This window comes from Acomys minous, assembly GCF_964271855.1.
Source record: "Acomys minous genome assembly, chromosome: 4".
Classification (NCBI taxonomy): Eukaryota; Metazoa; Chordata; class Mammalia; order Rodentia; family Muridae; genus Acomys; species Acomys minous.
In genome coordinates this window covers 94,995,996-95,021,175 of record NC_140486.1, presented here as the reverse complement: position 1 = coordinate 95,021,175, position 25,180 = coordinate 94,995,996, and the positions used below count along the sequence as shown (strand labels likewise).

The following is a 25,180-nucleotide window of genomic DNA, read 5'->3' as shown; positions in this document are numbered from 1 at the left end:
CACATACATAGAGGATTTTAATTCCCAACCCGCTTCACTGACATTTCCATCCCATAATATAAATTGGATTTTTACATTGAATAGGGGAGAATGGGTGACATTTTAAGAGGACATTATTTTACAAGTCAATTTCCTAAGGTGAATATTTGAACTTCACAATATAGTTTTATGATTCCTGTGGACTCATATCCTCACCTATGTTAAAGAAATTGAGATAACATCAAAAAAGTATAAGGAAAATTTAAAACATCTCCCTGCTGTGCTTTTATAGGCAATTCAATTGCTCAACCTAAATTAGTATAAGAAACAAACTTTGTTATAAAAAGTCATACCAACCTTAACTCCCTCGTTCTATTTTCTGAGATTAAAGTTTAATCTGTTAGGTAGTGAGAAAATGCCATAAGAATGTGCTGGTGTTTAATGGGGAAAAAAATCAATTTAGAATTCCTGTCGTTATCCGTCCTGCAACTCTCCTCAGTTCTCTGAGTGTTCTCAGCAAAGCTCCCAGGCCAGACTGTACAAGTTTCCACAAGATCCATCTGTACCTCAGCGAGGCTTTCTCTCCACTCGAGTGTGAGTGTTTAGGTCTTGACAGATCTAGCTCAGGACTGGGAGCGCAGCACCCGGAAGACACTTGCCTCCAAGGCATCCTTGGGACCCTCCAGTTCCATCCCTAACAGGAAGGAAGAAAGAAAAGGGGCCATGGGCAGAGGGGGGGCAGGGGTGGGGAGGAAGAAAGGAAAGGGAAGGAAGAAAAGAAAAGCCTGCAGCTAAATAAAAATGTATATTCTTTTTTTTTTTTTTAAATTTGCCAAGCTCTGAGTGTTTATTAACTGACCAGATTACAAAAATACCTCAGGTGACACCTTAGTTCATCCATCTGATAAGCCTGTTTTTCTGGTCCTCCCTGTTGCCTGCATCTCCACCTTCCACAAAGTAAGTTGTCTTTTTCTTCATTCCACTGCGTGGAGAAGATGGTTTGAAGGGCCACAGGAAGTTATTTGCTTCCTTGAAGTGTTTCCCAATTGTATAGATCTCACGAATTAAATCCTCCATGCAGATGGTACCGAATTAACCAAGAGATCGAGCAATCGGGAAATTGTTTGTCAAGGCAACTCACTTCTTATTGATTTTGCCATAGCTTTGCTTATAGATAAGCTCTTTTACAGACTTCAAGTTGGGGTGCCCTAGTCCCCTGCCACCACAGCCCCAATGTTCCACAATCCTCGGCATGTTCATTGAAACCTTCTTGAGCTTAACAAAGATGCTTGTCACTGAAGCTCTGTTGAAGACGAAGAAGCTGCAATACCTTGCGGACCTTTAGGCTCACACCATTGATACCCCCAGATTCTGATGACAAACGCCAATTTTTGCTTCTGCAGGCTTCCAGCTTTCCTTGCCATCCTAGGCATGCGAATCTCAGTCAGGCACATCCTCTTGCACTCCTTGTGATGACAGTTCATGGCCTTCTCATAGACGAGCTTCCTCCTTGCCTTTTGTAGTGTCTTCAGGGCAAACTGCTTCCTCGGGCGCTTCATCTTCAGCTCTGTGAAATTCCTTCAGTTTTAAAAAGGGTTTCTGGCACAGCAGCAACCTTCTTTTTCTTCTCTGGTATGTCCTTCATGATTCCAGACAGGAAAAAAAAAAAAAAAGGCGCGTGTACATTCTTATATAATGTCTATCCAAGAGAATGGTCACAGAATCAATTTAATATTTTTTTATTTTATTTTATGTATACGTGTGCACCATATGCATGCATGTGCTTGTGGAAACTGGAATGAGATCTCACAGAGCCAGAGTTACAGGCAGTTGTAAGCTGCCCAGTGTGGGTAGTAGAAATTGGATGTGTGCCATCTGGAAAAGCAACAAGCTCTCTTAACCGCTGAGCCATCTCTCCGGACTCCATTTATTTTTAATCTCTTAAATCTCCAAATTCTAGCATCTCAGCAACAGAGAGTTTGTCCCTTGTGATTATGGCTTCCAGACCGTACATTGCAATTTATAATATTCGCAGTTCCCACTTACAGGTTATGAATGTTTATCGCTGGTTAATATTGTCAGCATGATAGGGTTAGAGCGTCTAGGAAGCAAGCCTCTGGCCATGCCTGTGAGGGATTATTTTGATTAGATTAATTGAGAAGGAAGGAATCAGCCTAAAAGTGGGTGGCTATTTCTCATTTCTCAGGCTGGCAAAGAGAAAGGCAGGTAAGCCCTCACACTCTGCTTCCTGGCCACAGATGCATTGGGCCCAGAGACCCCAAACTCCTGCAGCAGGAGTACCCCATCATGAGAGACTATAGTCTGGAGAGGCTAGCCAAGATAACCCCTCCCTCCCTTAGCTTGCTTTTGCCGGGGTATTTTATCAAAGCAATGATACACGTTTAGTGCATCCTTATATGACAAATGTGGTCCTGGGGTATGGAACAAGTTTGCACTTCAACGCCTTTTTAAGAGCTGGTTCAGTAGATTATCATAGTTGCAAAACCAGTAATATTTTTTGGGTTTGATGGCCATAAAATGCTTAAGTATCATATCCATGAATACTTAGGGCATGCAAAAATATTTATTGAGCGAACATATAAGTGAATGAATAAGAAAGCCCCAGAAACCCCCAAAATACATCTAGAACACAAGTCCTGTCCTAGCAATTCAGGCAACACAACCTTTCTGCATGCTCAGTGAAGATCTGGAATTTTCTAAGCATCCTGTGGCTTCCTTGTTTTTTGGGGTTTTTTTGTTGTTGTTTTTTGTTTTGTTTTGTTTTTTAACAAGATCTGCCGACCTCTTTAGAGAAGGACATACACAAATGAAAAGGAAGGCCTGGAACATCTCAGGGTCTAACATTCATTTTTATCCTAGCTTTCTGGCTTCAGGTATTTTTACAAATTAAACACGGAGGCAGGTGGGTGGTATTTATAATTTTAAAAACACTTTGCATTTCACTCATTTCAGATGCAAAGAACTTTAAAAGGCAAAACCACAAGAGGGTATATAGTAAACAGGGCCTACTTTCCAAAGGAGGTCACATAAAAATTAAAAAGCACTAAAGAATAAATAGTTCATACTGTCCAAGGGGATAAGCTATGCAACCTCAAGTAAAAATTAAAACCATATTACATACACTAATCAGATTTGCATAACACATCCGATTCATTTCCATACAGTGCCAATGCCTTGATAGGTGCTGAGCCAACACTTGTAGTTGGGTTAGTGTGCCGCGGAGAAGTTCAGGGATGGGGCTTTCTTCCCTTGCTGGATTCCCTTCCAGCTGGCCAGCAAACTGTCAGCTCCCTCGGACTTCTTTTTTGTTTTTTAATATATTTTCTTAATTTATTCATATTACATTTCAATTGTTATCCCATCCCTTGTATCCTCCCATTCCTCCCTCCCTCCCATTTTCCCCTTACTCCCTTCCCCCCATGACTGTGTCTGAGGGGACCTCCTCCCCCTGTATATGCTCACAGGGTATCAAGTCTCTTCTTGGTAGCCTGCTATCCTTCCTCTGAGTGCCACCAGGCCTCCCCATCAAGGGGATGTGGTCAAATATGGGACACCAGAGTTCATGTGAAAGTCAGTCCCCACTCTCCACTCAACTGTGGAGAATGTCCTTTCCATTGGTTAGATCTGAGTAGGGGTTCAAAGTTTACTGCACATATTGTCTTTGGCTGGTGCCATGGTTTGAGCAGGACCCTTGGGCTCAGATCCACCCATCATAATGTTCTACTTGTAGGTTTCTAGACCCTCTGGATCCTTCTGTTTCCCCATTCTCCTATGCTTCTCTCACCCAGAGTCCCAATAGGAAGTCTTCCCCTCTGTCCCACTTTCCTGGTAAGTGAAGACTTTCATGGGACATGCCCCTTGGGCTAGTGTCCAGATATAAGTGAGTATATACCATTTGACTCTTTCTGCTTCTGGGGGGTGAACCCACTCATGATCATTTCTAGTTCAATCCATTTGTCCACAAATTTCTGGAATTCCTTGTTTTTAATAGCTGAGTAGCATCCCATAGTATAAATGTACCACAGTTTCTTTATCCATTCTTCTACTGAGGGACACTGCTCCCATGGACTTCTAATACTGAAAGGAAAAGCATTGTGAACCTGTGCATTGAGAGCCTGGGGCCCTCTCTGGCAAGCAAGAAACCGGATGGTCCTGGATCAGCGTTTGTAGATCTAATCTTCATTGTCAACTTAACTGGACTTAGACTCCTCACCTTGGAAACCCACCTCTGGGTGTATCTGTGAGGGTGTTTCCAGAAAGATTCAACCGAGGAAGGAAGGTCCACCCTGAAAGTGGCAGGCACCTGCCCACGGGCCAGAGTCCCAGACAGAATAAGGAAAAGGTGAGCTGAGCCCCAGCATTCATCCCCTCGGGTCTCCAATGCAGCAGTAACATAATAAAGTTCTTCACACTCTTGTTTCCGTGACTTCCCAGCCACACGTGGACCTTACACTCTAACTGTGAGTCAAAATAAACCCTTCCTTCAGTCGTTTTTGTCAGATAATATTGTCATCTCAATGAGAAATGCAATTAATACAATGTTCTGTTTCTATAACATTCTATCTTATCTTGTGTCTTAGAAAAACATGTTTGCTTTATGCTAAATAAAAAATTCTTCTTTCTCTTCACCTTGGACAGGAAGATGATGGTAGCATTTTGAGATAAGCTTCTTTGTATCAAAGTCCCTTTGACCAGGAAGTGACAGAGGGCGGAGTCTATCCTTAAAGGCTCTTTGGTTTGCAGAGGTAGTAGTCTCTAAGGAAGAGCAGGGCGGCTGGCTGCTCTGAAAATCCCTGGGGAATCTGCTCGGGAAAGATCGCCTGGGTTCGGAATTGATGACGGTGAAGCCAGTGTCAACGTTTGTCTCCACCTCATGTTTCTCAAAACTGTTGTCCTTAAGGGCACTGAATCTTGTCTCCGGTTCGAGGGGCATAGACAGTCGATGCTGCCGCCTGCCTGGGGCTGAGGCTTCCGCCAAGGAGGACCAGCCAGGGCTTCTCCACAAAGGGTGGCTAGCGTTTGCTGATGTCCCACTGGGCTGTGGAAGCTCCAGAGAATGTACTTTGAACCTCCGGCTCCTGTTCTTCCGGCTCCTTGGCTCTAAGGTTCTCTGCATGGAGACAGAGTTCAGCCTGGAGCCCTGTAGGTGCACGTCACCTCTCAAGCTGCCATTCGGGAAGGGACGCTCACCATTTCTAACACCGAGTCCTGGCTTCGGCTGGACCTATGAGACAAGAAAAGGAAGAACCATGAAATGTGGTTTCCAGAAGCACCAGGTGCCTTGTCCACCCTCTGCTATGGCAACAGTCCAGCAGACTTCAGTCGAGCCGGTTGAGCTGAAGAGAGACATAGCCCTGATTGTAACGATCAACAAGGGGTTCCGAAACAGCCCACTCTCACGCTTAGATTTACTAAGACTTTGACAATGACTTTGAGACTTTGAGAATGCTCACTTGACACTGCGACACTTCTGACAACAGATCTAGTTGTTTAAACACTCACATAGTCATGGTCCCTATAGGCATCTACAATAATACCAGCTATTGGCGTTCACAGATGTTGCTCAGTGACCTCACCAGATAATTTAAGTGATATTTTACAACAGACAATAATCAAAGCCTGTGGCCACCATCAAGATAAGGACCGGAATGGAGATTCAATTTTTCAGTGCTGGTGGTACCTCCACTAGATCATGCTAATAAAGGCATCCATTCCTCTTAGAAGTGTCTAAGACACCAGCTGTGGTGGCACATGCCTTTAATCTCAGCCCTCAGGAGGAAGAGGCAGGCAGATATCTGTGAGTTCAAGGCCAGCCCGGCCTACAAATTGAGTCCAAGGCAGCCAAGGCTACACAGAGAAACCCGGTCTTGAAAAAAAAAATAGTGTCTAAGACATGTGGGTACCTCAGGCAGGCTAGTAGTTTTAAAAACAACTATTGCTTATTTTCTTGAGGTATCATTTATACACAGTGGAGCTTAGTATTGTCTGGGGGTGGGGGTGGGGAAGGGGAAGGCTACTTATATGTATGCTCTAGCATTTAACACAAATTGCATTCTAGTTCTAATCTCAGAATACTGGTAAGCAAAATGCCCATTCTACAGGTGCCTGCCCTCTCTTTCCATGGAATGGAGTTTACTGGAATACCTTCCATCCTTGTATTCCTGGGATGGGGGGATGGTGGTGGCAGGGAATGGCGTCCCACCTCAGTCCCAGCGCAGCACTCTCCCAAGATGATTTCTGCAAGTGACAGTTGTCACCATAGAATTTGGTGTCTAGGACCTCTCTATGACTTATTGTTCAAGGAGTCCCCATAGGCATCTACAATAATACCAGCTATTGGCATTGCTCTTGTTTGCCTATCAGAAATACATAGTAAGATGCTATCACAAAAGAAACCATACACTTTGTGCTGCAGAACATAGAGAAGTCAACTCACTAGGAAACTGGCTGCCTGCTGGCTAGTGCTGAAAAGTGCTACACAGGCCAGCGAGAGAGAAAAGGCATCAGTGGTTGTCTCCAGCACTGGACTCTGAATGCTACAACACCAGTTCTAGACAAAATATACCCACTGGTTCGAGAATGGTGTGACTATTATGGGGGAAGCCAACAATTTGCAGTCAGATTTCAGGCCTTCACTACAAGACAGAATTTATGCCTGGTCAAAGCCCATGGCCTTGCTGAGGAGTTCATAGGCCCTAGGAAAGAACTAACTATTATTTTGCTAAAAGGTCACGTTGTCAGACTACCTCCTAAGCATTGATGCTTATTCACGTGGATTAGTGTTGCTTTCAACCTTGACTACAAAAGCCTCTGTTCTGTAGAGGCCAGGGGTTAATGCAGAGACTCAAAAATAATCAAAGTGTCAAGAATAAGCTCATCCCTAAATGGGACATCTATATCAAGCCCATCTTTCCACACAAGCAAGACTTGGGGACATCATGGGAGAGGGAAGTGGAGAAAACGTAAGGGCTGCATGAGAAGGAGTGTTGAGAAATGCTGCAAAATGAACATGGCGTGGCTGTTGCGCTCACCAACAACTCACAAAAGCTATTGTTACCTGCACAAAGCCGGCCAGATCAAAATCCCAGCCTGGATCGGGGAGCTGCACGTGAGGCCTGGCCTCCAGCTAAAGAGCTTTCAAAGAGGTTGATAGAAGAGAAAGCTGTGTGTCTGTGGGGTCAGGGTAATCCCTCTATGCTTTCGGTGCTGACTTTGATGTGAACTACCACGACCCTAAAAGTAGTCTGAAGAGGAAGAGAGAGAAATGTACATTTGTCTCCCAAAGCAAGAGGCAGAAGTCAGTGGGGGGCGGGGGGTTGGCAAAAAGCAAGTCTACAATGAGTCAATTGCTGAAATCATACATACAAAAAAAATTTTTTAATGACAGGCATACATAGTCTCTTCTAAATTTTCTCTGTGATATAAATAGAGAAACTGAAAAATCAACCCTCTAAAATAACCGAGACATCTATTTCTTCTTTTAGAAGTTTCCAGTGTGTCCTGTGAAAGGGTCATGTAGTGTCTGTCTCGCTGTGGAGAGAACAGCCCAGCTCAGCCGAGCTGCCAGAGATGAGCCGCAAATGTGTTTCATTCCTATTTGTGGGCCCTGGAATTTGGATTTCGTGTCATTTTCATGTTTCATGTTTCTTTTCCAATCATTTAAAAAGGGAAATCTATTCTTAGTTCCTGGACCATAATTGTCCAATCTCTCCCCTCTCTAGATCAGTGAGTCAGGGTTTCTCATATTCTCTCTCTTTCTCTCTCTCTCTCTCTCTCTCTCTCTCTCTCTCTCTCTCTCTCTCTCTCTCTGACAAAGTCATTATTCTAAAATTCTTTACCTGGAAGCCCCAAATGTGAAGCCTCTTACTAAAGAAGCCTGGGGGCTCTAGCTCATGCATGACCCCTGACGGCTGGATCTTCCTCAGTTCTAACTCCCACGTCCCGGTCTGTGGGCTTTTTAAAATATGAAACAAAGCCCACCACTCCAGAATCTCTAGATTCTATCTATGGGTCAAGCCAGTTCCCTGGAGACCTGTACACATCGAAATGCCCAAGCCCAGTCCACCAATGAGATCCCAGGATGGTGTTCACCTGAGCATGGCGCTCTTGGCCTGTGTCGGTTGCTGCCAGCACTGAGGGGCCTTTGCTGGCTGGAGGTCTGCTGCACCCTGATATGTGTACCCTTTGACAAATCCATGGGAGACGCTTTTGTCTTCAAACATCGCCACACACTGCAATCACCTGGGGATCATTTTAAAAAGCCCTACCACCACTCCCCTGAAATTCAGATGCATCCAGATAAAGATGTGATGTAGCCTGGCTGCTTAAAATGCTCACTTTTCCTTAATGTGTCTTCTAACACATGAGCAAACCTGGACGCCACTTCCCTAGACTCAGCAGAGCTGGGTCTTGTGGACAACTGACATCCCAACACGCTGCTTGTCACTACATCCCTAACCCCATCTCACTGTCCCTTCCATGCCGTTCTCCATCCCTCCTTTCCTTTCCTCCTCTTTCCCTTCTCCTTCCTCTCCCTTCCTGTCTTTCTCTTTCATCTGCTTATTTTTTTAACATAAAAATGTCTTATTATAGGTTAGAGATCCCTTATCCAAAATGCTGGAACCAGAAATGCTTCAAACTTTGTTGTTGTTGGTTTTTTTTTTTTCAGGCTTTTTGCATACACATACTGGGCATCTTGGGGATGGGTCCAAAATCTTAAGGCAAAACTCATTTATGTTTCACATATATTGTGTACACACAGCCTTGAAGTAATTTTATACATTATTAACCTAACTGCCCTGTCACATGGCATCACCCTGAAGCTCAAAATTTTCAGACTAGGAAGTAGTCCCACTTCAGAATTTTATATTAGGCATGTTCAACCTGAATAAAAGTAGTAATATTTAGTCTATAAAATACAAAGAATATAAAAATAATGTAATTACATAAGTATATATGATAAAAAGTAAGGTCTCTAAAATCTTTTTTGTTATTATTTATTATTATGTATACAGAGCTTCCCTGCATGTACACCTACAGGCCAGGAGAGGGAATCAGATCATGTTATAGATGGTTGTGAGCCACCATGTGGTTGCTGGGACTTGAACTCAGGACCTCTGGAAGAGCAGTCAGTGCTCTTAACCTCTGAGCCATCTCCCCAGCGTCATGTCTCCAAAATCTTAAAACACTCCAAATTCTCACTCTTTAAAGAAAACTATTCCGTGTATTCTTTCAAAAAATATAGGGCAAAACCCATATGTACCAGTCCATGGGAGAATTCCCTCAACCCTGCAAACAGCCCAGTGCCGTCCCTACCTCTTACAGGACCTCTGAACATAAATCTTCATATTTGATCTAGAAGACATCTTTTACTTCTAGAATGGAAACTGTCATGGCTTTATTCATGCTTGGAAATCACTCAGGGATAATGTAAGAATACGCAGTCTGCACAAACTCTTAACGTTTGACTCTGTGGCCCCATTTCATTTTTGAGCAACTGTTGTCAGAGAGAGACGCCTCTGGCGTGTTAGCTTAGGAGTCTTCGGATACATATCCCAGAGTGACATCACACAAGCATACTAGAAAACCCATGTCTATTCCAGCACTTTCCACAACAGCCAATTTACAGAATCAGCCTTTGCCCATTAAAAGAATGGATACTAGCCAAAACACTAAGAATGTAACATTTATATAATTCCTGATTGTGTCACGGTTCTTCTTGCCATAGGTAATCTTGTGTGTATGTGTGTGTGTGTGTGTAATATAAAAATATATGTACAAAAATAAAATAATTTTAAAAACATAAAAGAATGGATACAGAAAATGTGACAAATACACACAATGGAATGCTAGTCAGCCATTCAGGAATGAACACAGTTGGAGATTATCATGTTATGCAAAATAAATCAGACTAAAAAAGCTATACATCATACATTCTCTCTTTTGAGGATTCTACATATATACATATATGTTTATATATTAAATTATACTATGATATCATATGCTCTAGTATCATTCCTGTTGCTGAGATCAAATACCCTGACAAAAAGCAGCTTATAGGGAAGGGCATTTATCTGGCTTAAAGTTTCAGGCCACATCCCATCCCAGAGGGAAATCAAGTCAGGAATTTGAGTCACATTACATCTGTAGTCAAGAGAATAATAAAGTAAGTGCATGCGACCCTATTTTCTTAATTGTTTGCTACGTTCTCAGCTAGTTTTCTTCTCTTGTAGTATTGAGACCCCCGCCCCATGTCTAGGAAATGGTGCCTCCCACAAAGGGCTAGCTAGGTCTTCCTACATCAACTAACAGTCAAGACAACTCTGCAGAGGCCAAGCTGATGTCTATGGTCCCTCACTAAGATTCTCATCCTAGGTAACTGAAGGTTATTTCAAATTGACAGTTAAAGCCAGCCAGTACAGTGTACATACAGGTAAATATGACATGAAAATAGAAGTGAGATCGTGTGAGGGGAATAATGAGAAAGGCAAGCAGATGGAGAAAGGAGGGCGAAGATGATCAGAGCGCATCGCGTGTACTCGTATGACTGTGTCTTTGTGACTCATTACTGTGTGCAATGAATATACGCGTGGAAGATGTCACATGAAAGAACCAAAGAGTGAAAACCCAGGAGATGACTCCGTGGGTAAAGTCCATTAAGCCAGATGATCTGAATTTGATACTCAGAACCCAGGAAGGAAAGAACGACTCCCTCAACTAATTCTCTGATCTCCCCCAAGTTCACCATAATGCATGCAAGTGTGCACGTGCTTGCGCGCATGCATGTGTGTGCCCATCCTCTGATCTCCGCGTACCCGTCATAATGGCATGTGTGCAAGCATGCATGCATATATGCACATGTGTGTGAGCACCTCTGCCCTCCCTTGTTCTCTCCCCTCGTCCTCCTCTCTCTATGTATCTCTTATGATAAACAAATAGTAAAGCTTTAAAAACTTAAAGATAAGTCTATTTCCCCTCGCTGCATAGACTAATCTCAAATTAGAATGAAAGTAGTCTTGAAGCCACAGCTGTACCTATGCCAGGAGTCTCCTGAGCTTCCAGGTTCACTGCGCCCCTCTGAACCAGCCCTGTGTGCCCTCCACTGGTCCCCTCAGGCTTTGGCCCCTCCAGCAGGTCTCCTCTCCTATAAAAAAGCTCTGCCTTTGAAGCACCCAATTTGAACCCAGTCTCATACCTGATTTTTGACACCAACATGGTCCCCAGATTTCTACCTTTGTCTTCTGTCTTCCTACAACAAATTTCAGACCAAAGATGAGTGTTGCTTCAGCCACTACTCTGCCATCCTCCTCTCCCACGTCACTTCCTTTCTGCCATTCCTCCATCAAACACTCCCATCCTTGGATTGGAGTCACACATCCAGGTCTTCTTAACATGGGCCCAGGGTGTAGAAAAGCACAAAGCTATGAAAGCTGGTGCAACAACAAGGCTTCCGGCTTCAGCCAGGCTGCATTCTGTCTTCCTGTCCTTCTGTTCCCTCGGTCACCCCTCTCTGGTTAGCACAGCTGCATTGTACCCACTCAACTGTCCTGAGAGCTTTCAAGGTACAACTGCCCTTTGCTGTCCACTGCTGTCTCATCAAAGGGTCTCACTATCTCTATGAGAGAGAAAGCAAACCCCATCCTTAGTTACACCTTGCAGGTTCCCACCATCAAATTTACCTGCAACTCCATCCATCCTGCCCACGGGAAAGTAAGGAGCCATTATCTGTGCTGTGAACTCCATTACCCTCTGACTTTGCCATCCTTATCAACTGATAGACCCCAGCCAACCAATCAGTGTTTCCTTTCTGTCTTTCTCCTTCCTCACTCTCTCTCCTTCCTCACTCCCTCTCCTTCCTCACTCTCTCTCCTTCCTCACTCTCTCTCCTTCCTCACTCCTCTCCTTCCTCACTCCCTCTCCTTCCTCACTCCCTCTCCTTCCTCACTCTCTCTCCTTCCTCACTCTCTCTCCTTCCTCACTCCCTCTCCTTCCTCACTCCCTCTCCTTCCTCACCCCCTCTCCTTCCTCACTCTCTCTCCTTCCTCACTCTCTCTCCTTCCTCACTCTCTCTCCTTCCTCACTCCCTCTCCTTCCTCACTCCCTCTCCTTCCTCACTCCCTCTCCTTCCTCACTCTCTCTCCTTCCTCACTCCCTCTCCTTCCTCACTCTCTCTCCTTCCTCACTCCCTCTCCTTCCTCACTCTCTCTCCTTCCTCACTCTCTCTCCTTCCTCACTCTCTCTCCTTCCTCACTCTCTCTCCTTCCTCACTCTCTCTCCTTCCTCACTCTCTCTCCTTCCTCACTCCCTCTCCTTCCTCACTCTCTCTCCTTCCTCACTCCCTCTCCTTCCTCACTCTCTCTCCTTCCTCACTCTCTCTCCTTCCTCACTCTCTCTCCTTCCTCACTCTCTCTCCTTCCTCACTCCCTCTCCTTCCTCACTCTCTCTCCTTCCTCACTCCCTCTCCTTCCTCACTCTCTCTCCTTCCTCACTCTCTCTCCTTCCTCACTCTCTCTCCTTCCTCACTCTCTCTCCTTCCTCACTCTCTCTCCTTCCTCACTCCCTCTCCTTCCTCACTCTCTCTCCTTCCTCACTCCCTCTCCTTCCTCACTCTCTCTCCTTCCTCACTCTCTCTCCTTCCTCACTCTCTCTCCTTCCTCACTCTCTCTCCTTCCTCACTCTCTCTCCTTCCTCACTCTCTCTCCTTCCTCACTCTCTCTCCTTCCTCACTCTCTCTCCTTCCTCACTCCCTCTCCTTCCTCACTCTCTCTCCTTCCTCACTCCCTCTCCTTCCTCACTCTCTCTCCTTCCTCACTCTCTCTCCTTCCTCACTCTCTCTCCTTCCTCACTCTCTCTCCTTCCTCACTCTCTCTCCTTCCTCACTCTCTCTCCTTCCTCACTCCCTCTCCTTCCTCACTCCCTCTCCTTCCTCACTCCCTCTCCTTCCTCACTCCCTCTCCTTCCTCACTCCCTCTCCTTCCTCACTCCCTCTCCTTCCTCACTCCCTCTCCTTCCTCACTCTCTCTCCTTCCTCACTCTCTCTCCTTCCTCACTCCCTCTCCTTCCTCACTCTCTCTCCTTCCTCACTCTCTCTCCTTCCTCACTCTCTCTCCTTCCTCACTCTCTCTCCTTCCTCACTCTCTCTCCTTCCTCACTCTCTCTCCTTCCTCACTCCCTCTCCTTCCTCACTCCCTCTCCTTCCTCACTCCCTCTCCTTCCTCACTCCCTCTCCTTCCTCACTCTCTCTCCTTCCTCACTCTCTCTCCTTCCTCACTCTCTCTCCTTCCTCACTCTCTCTCCTTCCTCACTCCCTCTCCTTCCTCACTCTCTCTCCTTCCTCACTCTCTCTCCTTCCTCACTCTCTCTCCTTCCTCACTCCCTCTCCTTCCTTACTCCCTCTCCTTCCTCACTCCCTCTCCTTCCTCACTCTCTCTCCTTCCTCACTCCCTCTCCTTCCTCTCTCTCTCTCCTTGCTCCTTTGGATAGTTATCAGGTTTCTCAAAGTCTGCTATCTTCTCTCTCCCCTTCTATCTTTCTCCATACTGATCTTCAGTCAAAAAATTGTTTCTAAGTTTTTTCTAGCTGCACTTTTCCTGCGAATCCCCTTCTTATGACTTCCACCTACTCCTAATAGTCAACAAACTGGCCGTCACCACAATCATCTGCAGTCAACGATGTTGTTAGCTTCTGGAAGGGCTGCCTTCTGTGATCTGTACCCTTCACATCTGCAGCGTTCTCTTTAAGTTTATAGACCAACATAATCCTTTGCATTTCTCCCTTTCGCTCTGCATTTTTCAGTTCCTACAAAGATGTCCTTTTCTCAGATAATTCGTGCAATGTCACAGTGGTTCAGAAATAACATAAACCCTCTTTGTAAAATTATTTGTATTTTATGTGTATGAATGTTTTGTCTGCAGGTATGTCTGTGTGCCACATGTATGCCTCTTGCCCGTGGAGTGCAGAAAAGGGTGGCAGATCCGCTGGAACTGGAGTTACAGATGGTTGTAAGCTGTCATTTGGGTGCTAGGAATCGAACCTGTGACCTCTGCAAGAGCAGCCACTGCGCTTAACAACTGGGCCATTTCTCTAGCCCCTTTGAGCCTTCTACTTACTCTAGATCAGTGGCTCTCAGCCTTCTTTTAATTCAGTCCCTCATGTTGTGGTGACTGCCCCCCCCAAACATAAAATTATTTTTGTTGCTACTTCATAACTGTATTTTTTGCTACTGTTGTGAATCGTAATATAATTTTTTTTGGAGTTAGAGGTTTGCTAAAGGTATCAGACAGCTATGCCTTTAGTCATCGAGCTAATGAGGGTCACCATAAGCCTATCTCCTTTTGCATCAGTCTCCTAAGCTTCATATCTTCCTGTCCAGCCTCTCGAACATAGCACTCCCAGAAGCATCTGTACCACCGAATCCATCTCCCTCTTCACAGCAACTCTGTTCTACATCCTTTGTTCCCTGGTGATCACTGTGCTACCCAAGCAAGAGCTTCCTCTACCCTTTACCTGCTCCAGGTATAGCAGTCACTGTAGTCTTTGCCTCCTCACAATCCCGCAGATCTTCCCCTCCCCACCCACTGCCATCAGCAGCCTTAAAGCTTAGCAAGCCTTATCTGAATTCCCCGTAGCAGCCATCTAACTCCCCAAGGTCCTCACCTCCCACTAGTCCACTCTCAGCCCCCTCCTTGGGGGAGCTTTAACCATCCTGTAATGGCTTCCTGCTTGTGAGGCAGTCGAATCCCTTTGATTAGCCCACTTCACCCTTCACTATCTGAGAACTCATCACTTTTTCCCCTTAACTCTTTGAACCCCTTGAGCATAACTCTTTCCCATTGCCTGTGTTCATCTAGCCTCCATTCTGTCTAGATGGGCTTCCTTGGAGCCTTTTTTTCCTGGAAACTCCTAATCTCTGTCACCTCCAAGTTTATATATCATCTTGTTGGAAGAATCCTGCTATTTGAGGTTGCAGTTCTCCCGGTCTGGATAGCCACTCTGAGCTTGGAATTAGGTGTAAGACTCCCTCTCCCCAGCAGGGCCTCCAGCTCTATGCCTGACTCTGTCTAGAGAGGGTCTTTAGATGTACATGCCCGTAACCGCATTTTACATATGGCTCTTGACACAGCTCCCTACTAGCTGTCCCCTCCCTGTGCCTATAGGATAATTAGGCACTGTGTTGCCATTCACATGATAGAATCGTGCTGCCAAATGCCAAACAAACATCCTAAAAGTGCCTGGTACCACCAATTATGGATGTTTATCCTGGAAACCCCCCATACACTCCCCAAGGGGTACATAGCCTTTGTTCTTCCCAATTAAAGTTGAACTATCTCCTGAAGTGGTTCCTGGAGTGTTTGATCTCCATCGTGCTTACAGCCTTCCAGACCCTGTGTCTCGTCTTCTTCTCCTCTTGCCTCTGTGAGCAGGTGGCCATCAGCCCCCGAGGGGAGAGCAGAAACACCATTTCTTCATGAAAGTCACTATGTTTACATCAGGTACCCCTACATAGCAACTTTGAAACATATGAAATCGTACTAAGAAAACTCAAGCTTGAGGCATGTGGTGCAGTGGTAGCTCACAAGCTGGGCATATTCAAAACGCTAAACACAGACAAGAAAATGAAAGAAACGAAATCTGAAGTGAATATTGTCTTCTTTATTTTTTTGTTCATATAGCTGGGTGTTTCTGAAACCTTTCTAAGGCAGAGGAATGAAAGAGAGAGAGAGAGAGAGAGAGAGAGAGAGAGAGAGAGAGAGAGAGAGAGAGAGAGTGAGAGTGCCTGAGATCTTTAGGCCATATGGAAGACAACCTTTGTCAGTCTAGAAATGCAGTGTGGGTGGTTGGAACAAGAAATTTCCAAAGGAAACATAATTCTGAGTGATTGGGACAAATCCCTGGAAGGAAAATAAATCTTCTCTTGCCAAAAAAAAAAAAAAAAGTAGAAATGCCTTTATTGGAATTATGATTGCTGGGAGCTCATCTTTCTTTCTAAGAAACTGAAATGTCACAAATTGAGACCAAGTTCAGAGAGCACCAGCAGCTCTGATACACAGGGAGAGCAGTCATCACTCACGTGCAAGTTTCAACTTGGAAAAGATAGCCGCTGGGGAGCAGGCTTGCACCTACGAAGGGAAACAGCGCCTTGTCTCGCTGACTGGTGGTTTTCACCAGGGTAACTAGAGAGTTTCTCCAAGATGGGAAAAATAGTGGCGTAGAAGCAAACTGGATAGATACAAATAGACTCTGCAATAGCCCCAGACTAGTAAAGAGTGGGAAACCTTTTCCAGTTAACTGTGCTTTACAAACTCCTTAATCCCCTGACAAACCACCAATGCTAAGTTGCTAATTCTATAGCAGCCGATACCCGGAGCCGCCCCTGTGAAGCACAGCATAACTCAGGTCCCTAGTAAGTGCAGATGTGGGAGTAAGTGTGTCACTGCCTGAGGTGAGTCAGGTGCAGGGATGGAGAATGGCAATGCAAGAACAAAAAGAAGAAGAAGAAGAAGAAGAAGAAGAAGAAGAAGAAGAAGAGGAGGAGGAGGAGGAGGAGGAGGAGGAGGAGGAGGAGGTGATAAAGTCTGGGTGAGTACAGCTTGGAAACAGACATTAATGAGTAAGTGAATAAGTTGCTTATTTCTGGAGAAATAATATTGCATAATTTCACTTATATGAAATGCTTTAAACAGGTAAATTCATGAAGATAGAATAAAGTGCAGGTTGCCCAGCACTGGGACCAGTAGGAAGAAGGAATGGTGAATTCAGCTCAGTGGGTGTGGAGTTTTGGATAGGGGTGATGACAAGAACTTTTATGAACAATATAACTTCTTAGCAAGAAGGCTCACAGCCCTCTGACACACACAGGCGGCAACTGCTCTGCTTTCACGTGGCTTCCAGAGGTTTCTACATTACAAAGCACTTGAATGTATGTTCTTTCATTTGATTCTCATAACACAAACTATACATCAGTGCTGTTCATTGGCTCCATCAGCAACTATATATACATTATACTAAAGTTAGAATAGAAGCGATCAAGTATTCACACATACCAGAAGGCACATGCCTCCCATACACTTAGCACTAGTTTCAATACTACCTTCACAAAAATGCACTAGAAACTAAGATGCCTTCCTTCTTGACGCTCATATGCCATCATGGACCATATTTCTGATGACCTGGCCTCTGGCCACCTGTCCATCCAAATACCGCATCTTTTCCTTTACTGCAGCTACATGCGGCCTCAGGCAATGTGCTCTATGTGCCCTGCTACAGAAGAACTGTCTCCTCCATCGGGAACACGTTCCCTCCCTTCAATAGCTGGCTCCCTTCTGTGTCATCTAGCTCATGCTAGACTCCTCAGCACGCCTCCTTAGGATAATGTCTCCATGCCCCCCCCCCCGCCCCTGGATTTAGCATCAGACACACTCAGGCCATCCAAGCCCTATGGAGGGTTATCTGTGGAGCAGTTAATCTGTGATTATGGCTCTCCTGGTGACAGACATTGTTTTCTTATGTGACTTTTGAAACATTCAGCATCTGTCTCCTACACACTGATCTTCATTAAGGGGGGGGGGGGACTTTACCCTTTTGTGACTGTTCCATACATCAGTGTGAACACACACACACACACACACACACACACACACACACACACAGCATCCAAAGCAAAGGTCAGATCTTTGCCTCAGGACTAACGTCATCCATTGAACTCCATTCTTTGAGTACAACCATTAGTTCAAAGGAGAGAACTGAGTCTATGCTGGTCTAGCTGGAGTCTAGTCCAAAAACTTTATTGAGCCGTTATGAATTGATTATAGAGCTAAGGTCAAGGTAGCAGAGAGGAGAGCTGGGTCCTAGGCATGTTATTTAAGGCCTAGACCACTTAGTTACAAAAGCCACAGCATTCATCATTCATCCCTATTGTCCTAACACTGATCCCAAGAAAGTTTACACTGGGCGTTGTATCCTGAAGATAGTACTTCATTCTAAGAGAAAACTAGCTGTACCGTAGCTACAACACACACAACACACTAGCTTCTATAGCATAGTATAGTTTTGTACTCTTTACTCAAACATTCTTATGATAAGAAATCACAGTAGAATTTTCTAGAAAACAGTTCCTAATTTTGTTTGCCAAAAATGTTGAATTGTGGATGGATAAAAGAGATCAAGAAGTGGCCAAAACCAGTGTTTTGGACAAGTGAAGCTGTCCAAGGGAGGCTGCAAGAATGGAAGACACATCCTGGGTCCCTACTTAACAGGTGTTGAGACTGCTAAAAACATCCTGTGATCATGGAGTTATTTTTATATTCCATACTGGATTTTCCTTCATCAAAAAACTTCACTAATCTCCCCAAATTTGACCCAACTTTCCAAAGTAACTAATTATATAGTGGTGTCTCCCAGATAGACATCACCTAGCCTTCAGAATAGGAGCAAATAGGGACATGTTCCTTGCTGCAAGCCAGGGAGGCTTAGTTTAAATTCCAGAGAATAACCAGACATAAATGTGAAAGTTCAGATACCCTGGAATCTGGGGGGTTGTACATGAAGTATCTAAAAGTAAGAACAGTTCTCCATCTTTTCTAAGCAATTGGGCAGTTGCTTTGTGACAAAGTGTGTGTTTGGAGGTCAGAGGACAACTCTGTGGGAGATGGGAGCTGCTTCTCGCCTTCCACCACATGAGTCCTAGAAATTGAACTCAGGTCCTCAGGTGGCTGCTTGGCTTCAAAGACATCTTCCTCACACTGGGTCAGCTTTTAAATTCTCAGTAAGTCAAAGAACCCACAAAAAAGGGAATCTGGATTCCCCAGTAATATTTCTGACAACATGTTTTGGGAGTCCCTTCCCAGTTTTCTGGAGCTTTTCCTTTTGTTCAATAAATATCTCCTGTGTTTTACCCAAAGAAAAAAAGAAGAGACTTTAGGAATTATTTATGATAGAAACTGTATAATTCACATCTTATGGGCGAAGGCAAATAAATGGCAGGAAAGCTACCTGAGGGGAAAGGCAACAGTTGCTACCCAGGGTTAGCTCATAAATTAAGCTTTGAGGGAGGATGGGGGTGGTCAGATCATTTCCCAAGGACAGACACCACAGGATACTTGCTTTGACTCTTATGTGCCTCCCACATATTTATAAGCACATGGATTGCCAGCACCCTGCCCACCTTTGTGGCGCCACCACTAATCAATCAGACTTTAAGACCTAACAGGCAAATCCTAGCTGTATCTTGGATAAACAACTGTGTGTCCGTCTTCTCATCTGTAACTGGAACAATGATGATTTCAGAGGTTGTTATAAGGAATAAATAAAATTAGTGATTTAAAAAAATCTCAGCACAGCCCATAATATACTAAAATATAGTGGTGTGCATCGTGTCATTTCACGCAGATCACCAACCTTAATACAGGAAGATGCCAGTATCACCTTCATTGAGCTAAGGTCACAACAGCTACTAAGTGTCAAAGCTCAGCTGCCACATCATACGCCGTAGGGACAGCACATGGCAGCCATCATGGTTGGGTTAACACTTGGCTGAGTTCAGCCTCAGTAGGATGGCTGAAAAGAGTGGTTTTTCTGATTTTCTTTAGGAGGCATTCTAGGTGTTCTTAAATTGGACAATGGTAGAAAATGCTGCAAAACGATGCTAGTAGCATCGCAAACCTAACATTCCCAGACACCACTGTGGCTTGCTCTTCCTTAGGTCTGTGGAAAGACCTCGTGACACTGTGGCCATAGCCCTGATCAGCAACCTGTGGGGACTCACGCTACTTCATACGTGTGACGTTTCCTATTTTTCTTTGCATCCCTCCTCTCAGTGTGCTTTCCATAACACTTTGGGCTTTACTCCTTTTCTAAGGCTCTCTCCTTGCCACATGCCTTTTCCTCCATGCACACTTAAACAGCATGGCTTTTCTCTTTCTCTTCTCTACCTCCCTTCTCTGAGATTTACAGCTTCCCTTCTCTGAGCTGCTGCTGCTTCCTCCTCTCTTCCTCTTCCTCTTGTCCTTCTTCTTTTCCTTCTCTCTTTGTGTTTCCATTTGAGTCTGCCCTTAACGTCTTTTATTACAAGACTAAGAACCACAGAGGAGGCCTCCGTTACCACAGGAACATGCTGCAACTCTGGCAGAAGGCTCCAACGTTTCCAGTAATGATAACTGCTGAATCAGAGTGGGCAGGCTGTGTATGGGTGGGTGACAGGCATGGGGAAGGGCATTCTGGGGAAGGAGCATTGTCTGAGTCTCAGGCTTTTCAGCTACGAGTTCACACAAATCAGGTCTTGCTTACCTGTCACATGAGGAGCCTGTATAATTTGAAGTCTGTGACTGTTAACTGTAGCTAACATTCCCCCCTTTCCATGTGCTTGAGTGACTGTCCCAAGAGCAGCGAGGCTATTTTAAAGACAAAAACATGTGCCCCTACCTCTGCCTATCAGACTAATGACACAGTGGATTCCAAGAAACCAGAATTTCCTCAGGAATCTCAAGCTACAGAGAGGGAAAACCTGGAGCCCTGACATGAGCTGGGGGGTGGGGGGTGGGGGAGCCTGATTCTCAGAAAGAGATTTCACACAGTGTTGACAGCTTGCTAGGCTGTCCTGCCGGGGGGAGGCTGGAGCTGAGACAATGATGGGTGGATGTTTGCTGGGGCCACGCCCACACCAGGACTGCTTAGTTAAATAGGCATACTTCTTGCTGTCTACTTAAACCTAGACTTCATGTCAGGGGAAGAGCCGCTGGGCTTCTTCATTTGTTCTTCTCCCAAAGTAGCCACTTTGAATAAATCTCCTTTCTCCATCTGTCACTATTACTCATCTTTTTAATTGGCCTACTGAGGATGGATGGCCAAGTCTAGCTTGTTTGAGCTTCTAGGGCCCAGGCTGTGACCCTACCAGCTCTGGTTAACCTTGGTACACCCGGATAACGCAAGAAATGAAATACCTGCAGAAGAATCTTGTTGCCGTCATAGTCCTGAGTCTGCCACCTGGTGCTACTGATGGGAACACACGGATTGGGTAGAAGAGGCACCAGCTGGCCGATCTCTTGAACCCTGAACTGAAGCACAGAAGACTCTCTGGGGTCCACTGGCATTCCCAGGGGCAGCTGCTTCAGAGAGAGCTGGAGGCTGAAGCCCTCGGTGGCGTAGAGGACGAAGAAACAGAAGTTGCTCTTTTGCACGGTGGCGTCTCTCTGTAGGAGCATCTCATAGAGTCGGATGGCATCTTCGTAGCTATCAAAACTGCAGTACAGCGTCAGCCTGAGGACATCAGCGCCACAAGGCACCGGCCGCATGCCCCACACTGGCATCTGGTTGTGCAGGCTGTAGAATTTCTGATTGGCAGGGAGATAAGGACAAGGCCTCCCCTGTGCACACTGGGTAGGGAAACCCTGCCAGGGTGAATGCTGAAGGAAGTCCAGGACTCGAAACAGCCGTTCCTGTCCCAGGCTTTCCTGAAGGAAGAGCAAAACAGACATCCCTGGGAAGCGGACCCTCCGGGGGTGGTATTTTTCATAATAATTCACTGGTCTGGCCCGTTCAGACACCAGGAAGAGACGCACCTCTGGGCAGATACAATCCAGGAGTTGGTCCAGAGCCTGCTGCAAAAGCGAGCCATTCCCAGTGTCCGCAAGAAGATGCACAGTCAAGGCTAGAGGCTGTTGTGTCTCATCCATGGCAGGCCTACCGGAAGATGATAACTAAGCCACACACCCCTTTCCCTGGCAGAGCCCACCATTTAGCCTTCTAAGAAGAACCAAGGCCTCCCACAGAGCCCTCAGCCTCTAGAAAAACTTCAGCAACTTCTGAACCGAGCTCTTCACCAGATCAATACATGCTCCAAGCTTCCTCCAATGCTCCAGCAGGGAATGTCCCTCAAGTGTGGACTCTGCTACACACGAGAGCAGTCGCTCCATGTCATCCGGTCTGGGCAGATGGAAGTATTTGCTTGGTTTTTTTCAGGCACTCCCTAGGGTTTCTGTTTGACCTAAAAACCTATAATGCTGAGAACCACTCCAGTGGGTGGTTCTTACATTCGACTCAGTAGAGGAAATGACCAGGCCGAAAGGAACAGGAGGCGGCTCTGTTGTGCTGATAGTGATCTGTAGCTCTGTTACACTGAAGAGACGTCCATTGGGTGGACCACAATGGGCTCTGACTTCCTACTTAAATATCCTGATGTTTACCGTGGCCTGCCAGGCCACCTGAATAGAATGGCGCCTTTAAAACAACTCCCCAGTCTTGTCAGCTTGCCAGAGCCTTCCGCCACCATCTCTTTTATTTCGTTTTTCGACCATTTTATACAGGGTCACAAAGAGGAGATAATTTGTCTACGTAGTGTTAGCCTCATTGAAAACTGTTTGCCTGGCCGAACTAAGAGTCTGCATGCACTAAAAAGACATTAAGAAACTTTGCTGCCTTTGATTCCTGTAAATTTTGTGGACAGTGAACCTTCCTATGGCAGTAATAATTGTGTCTTCCTATTGATAAACTGTACTGAAACTTTATATGAATTGATTTAATCAGCCTATAAACCTACAAAGAAGAGAGTAATTATTCCCAATGCTGACAAGGAACTGAGGCATAGAGAGAGAGAAAAAAAAATCAAGTAACTTGCCCAAACTCACAGCGAAGTAGCTAAGGGAAGATGTGAACCCAGGATCAGAAGGGCCCACATTCAATGCCACCTCTAGGGCCAGGAAGGCCAGCCACAATTTCCTTTTTCTTTGAGGTGAGGAAAAGCAACTTCCAATTGACATATCTGTGGATACAGGTTGTTGAATCCTCAATAGAATATCACACCATTGACATGATCTCCTAGTTAGGTCCCAAATCCTTCAGTAGTCAGGCATGCTAGTAAGAGTTTGTAATCTCAGGATTCAGGAGGCTGAGACAGGGGGATCACTGTGAGCTCAAGGCCAGTTGGGCTACACAGAGACCAGTCTAGGCAATATAGCAAACCCCTACCCCACAAACAGCAAGCAAACAACAACAACAACAAAAATGCTATTCTGATAATTCTGCTGCTGTTTTCTAAATGTGAATGTTTAAAAGGAAGTTGTTAGTGCTACAGTGAATCACAGTAGGTTGTGGCTTTCTAATTAGTCAAAACCAATGTTTATTGATAACTTCCTTTAACTTTGTATCTTATATATATGGGTTCCTTCTGTAGTGTGACAGCTATGATCCTGTGTTCTGATAATGGGCTAGGCACTCTCATTCTAAAAGGAGACGCTTAGCCCCTCAGAAATAAGACTGGAACAGTGGAGGAATCCTGAAAAGGAGCAGTAAGTCTGAATCTACAGATCTGATTGCATCTATAAGTTGTAAAACTCTCAAGGCGTATGGGAGAAGAAATAAATTCTTTCTATCCCTGATTGGGCCAAACTGTCAGTTTCCTTTTCTAATCTAGTTTCTGCTTGGTTTTCTTGGGTTTCTTGTTTGTTTGTTTGTTTTGTTTTGTTTTGTTTTTTGTTTTGGGGTGGTTTATTTTTTTTGGTTGTTGTTTTGTTTTTTTGGTTTTTGTTTGGTTTTTTGATTGTTCGTTTGACTACAGGGAAGCAAAGGTGGAAGATTATGGATCTGCCCACTTGGTAATAGCAGAATAACCAAATTTAAAGTCAAAGCTTCAATCCATGGGAAAGATTCATCTCCGTTCAGATCTACCCACAATTTTAACCAATTGAATTTTATAATTCTAAGGATTTCTGTATTGGAAAATTATAGAAACACAATTTGTAGCACGCAAATTGTTTTTAAATTTCCACATATAACTTAGTAATCAGATTCATTTTGCTTTAACTGTCTGCGAGTCATTAGAGAGTTTTAAAAGAACTACCACTCTCAAACTTAAAAAGAAAGCCACCTCCGAATTCATGTCACATGCTGACATTTGAAAGCAGTAATTCTCTTTCCTCAGTGTAAGACCCTTTCCTCTCCCACAACCTTCCTCTTAGAGAGCTGTCTCTTCTGAGTCACTTTAGACCAAACTCTGGTTTTTGAAAGAGCTTTTGAAATTCTTAAAATAGCATAAATAACTCTAGATGTTTGAAGAGAAAAACCTTACCCTTGAGTCAAAATGATTAGCTCATCAACCCGCGGCGCTTTGTCTAACACAGATGTTAGAAGGTGGTTTTGGGGTTTGGTTTTGGATTTTGCGGGAGCAGGTTGCTTAGCCTTTCACTCTTCCCCTCTTGGAGCTGTCATCTGAGTTTTTATGTAAAAGATCTCATTAATCCGTTGGCAGCTGAAGTGCCAAGCAATTGCAGTCGGGAGCAGGAGACAGGTCAGTCAGCACCCCGACTGACTGTTGTTGCAGTTCCTTCTCCCAGAGCAATGTGACATCCTGACTCCCCTGGTTGCTGTCTCCGCTCATGGACGCCTCTTAGTTACGGCCCATGGTGAGCTACGGTTTTGGCACAATGTTCCTGTGGGGAGCATAGATGAAAGCACCATCCGTTTTGACTGGCTGCGCTCTCTGCCTCATTTTACCTAAACTTGGAAGCCATGCCCAGGTTCCTGTCAGATAGCCCGGTCCTGAACAACAGCTAGCTGGTCTACTCTTTACAGCAAGGCAGAAGCACAGTGACAGGAAATAACAAGAGATCAGCTACTTAAGAAAATGTGTTCTGATCCAGGAGACCTTCCAGAGTTGTCCCTTCTTTAAGTCTCATAAGTATAGTGTGACACCTGGAAACCCTAAAGTTCCCACTCCCACACTCAGGAGAACTTTGAGAATGTTTCTTTCCGTCTTTAACCTATCAGATATGCTTTTTTCCCCCCACACTCTAAAAGACTGGCTCCTCCCCCAGAGTAGAGGGCACAATCACCTGGGTCCCACTTCCGAGAAGTAACTTAAGCTGCTGGTGTCAGGATCAAGGGCATTGCAAGTTGCCTGGGAGATCCGTGGGAGGAGCTGCTGTGAGGTCTAGGGGAGGAAAGATGCTACTTAAGTCCTGAGAAGACAGGCAGGTGGGGAGATTGGGTTTGGACTGAGGGGAAAGGAGCCTGTGGATAGAGCTGTGGCTGACTAGAAGTGCAGGTCCTTCACTATGCCTGGAAGGAAGCCATGGATCTTACAAGGGCAACTTGAGCTTTATTGTACCATAAACAGAACCATAGAAAGGTTGTCTTGGGCAGGTGGGCTGTGGAGACAGGATCTTACGAGGTAGCCGGGGGTGCAGTCAGA

The 25,180-nt window shown here is 45.1% G+C and overlaps 1 protein-coding gene and 1 pseudogene across 2 annotated transcripts; both read right to left on the bottom strand.

Moving 5' to 3' along the window:
* Positions 1-723: 723 nt before the first annotated feature.
* Positions 724-1,671, bottom strand: LOC311595600 (large ribosomal subunit protein uL30-like; annotated as a pseudogene). Its single transcript has one exon. The product of its transcript is annotated as a large ribosomal subunit protein uL30-like (transcript).
* A 1,723-nt stretch (positions 1,672-3,394) lies between these two features.
* Positions 3,395-22,019, bottom strand: FAM124B (family with sequence similarity 124 member B). The gene is made up of 2 exons (XM_084778432.1): positions 20,937-22,019; positions 3,395-5,224 (listed from the first exon to the last, which is right to left on the bottom strand). Exons 1-2 carry the CDS (start codon positions 21,666-21,668, stop codon positions 4,601-4,603), a joined length of 1,356 nt encoding a protein of 451 aa, XP_084634558.1. The 5' UTR covers positions 21,669-22,019; the 3' UTR covers positions 3,395-4,600.
* Positions 22,020-25,180: the final 3,161 nt, after the last annotated feature.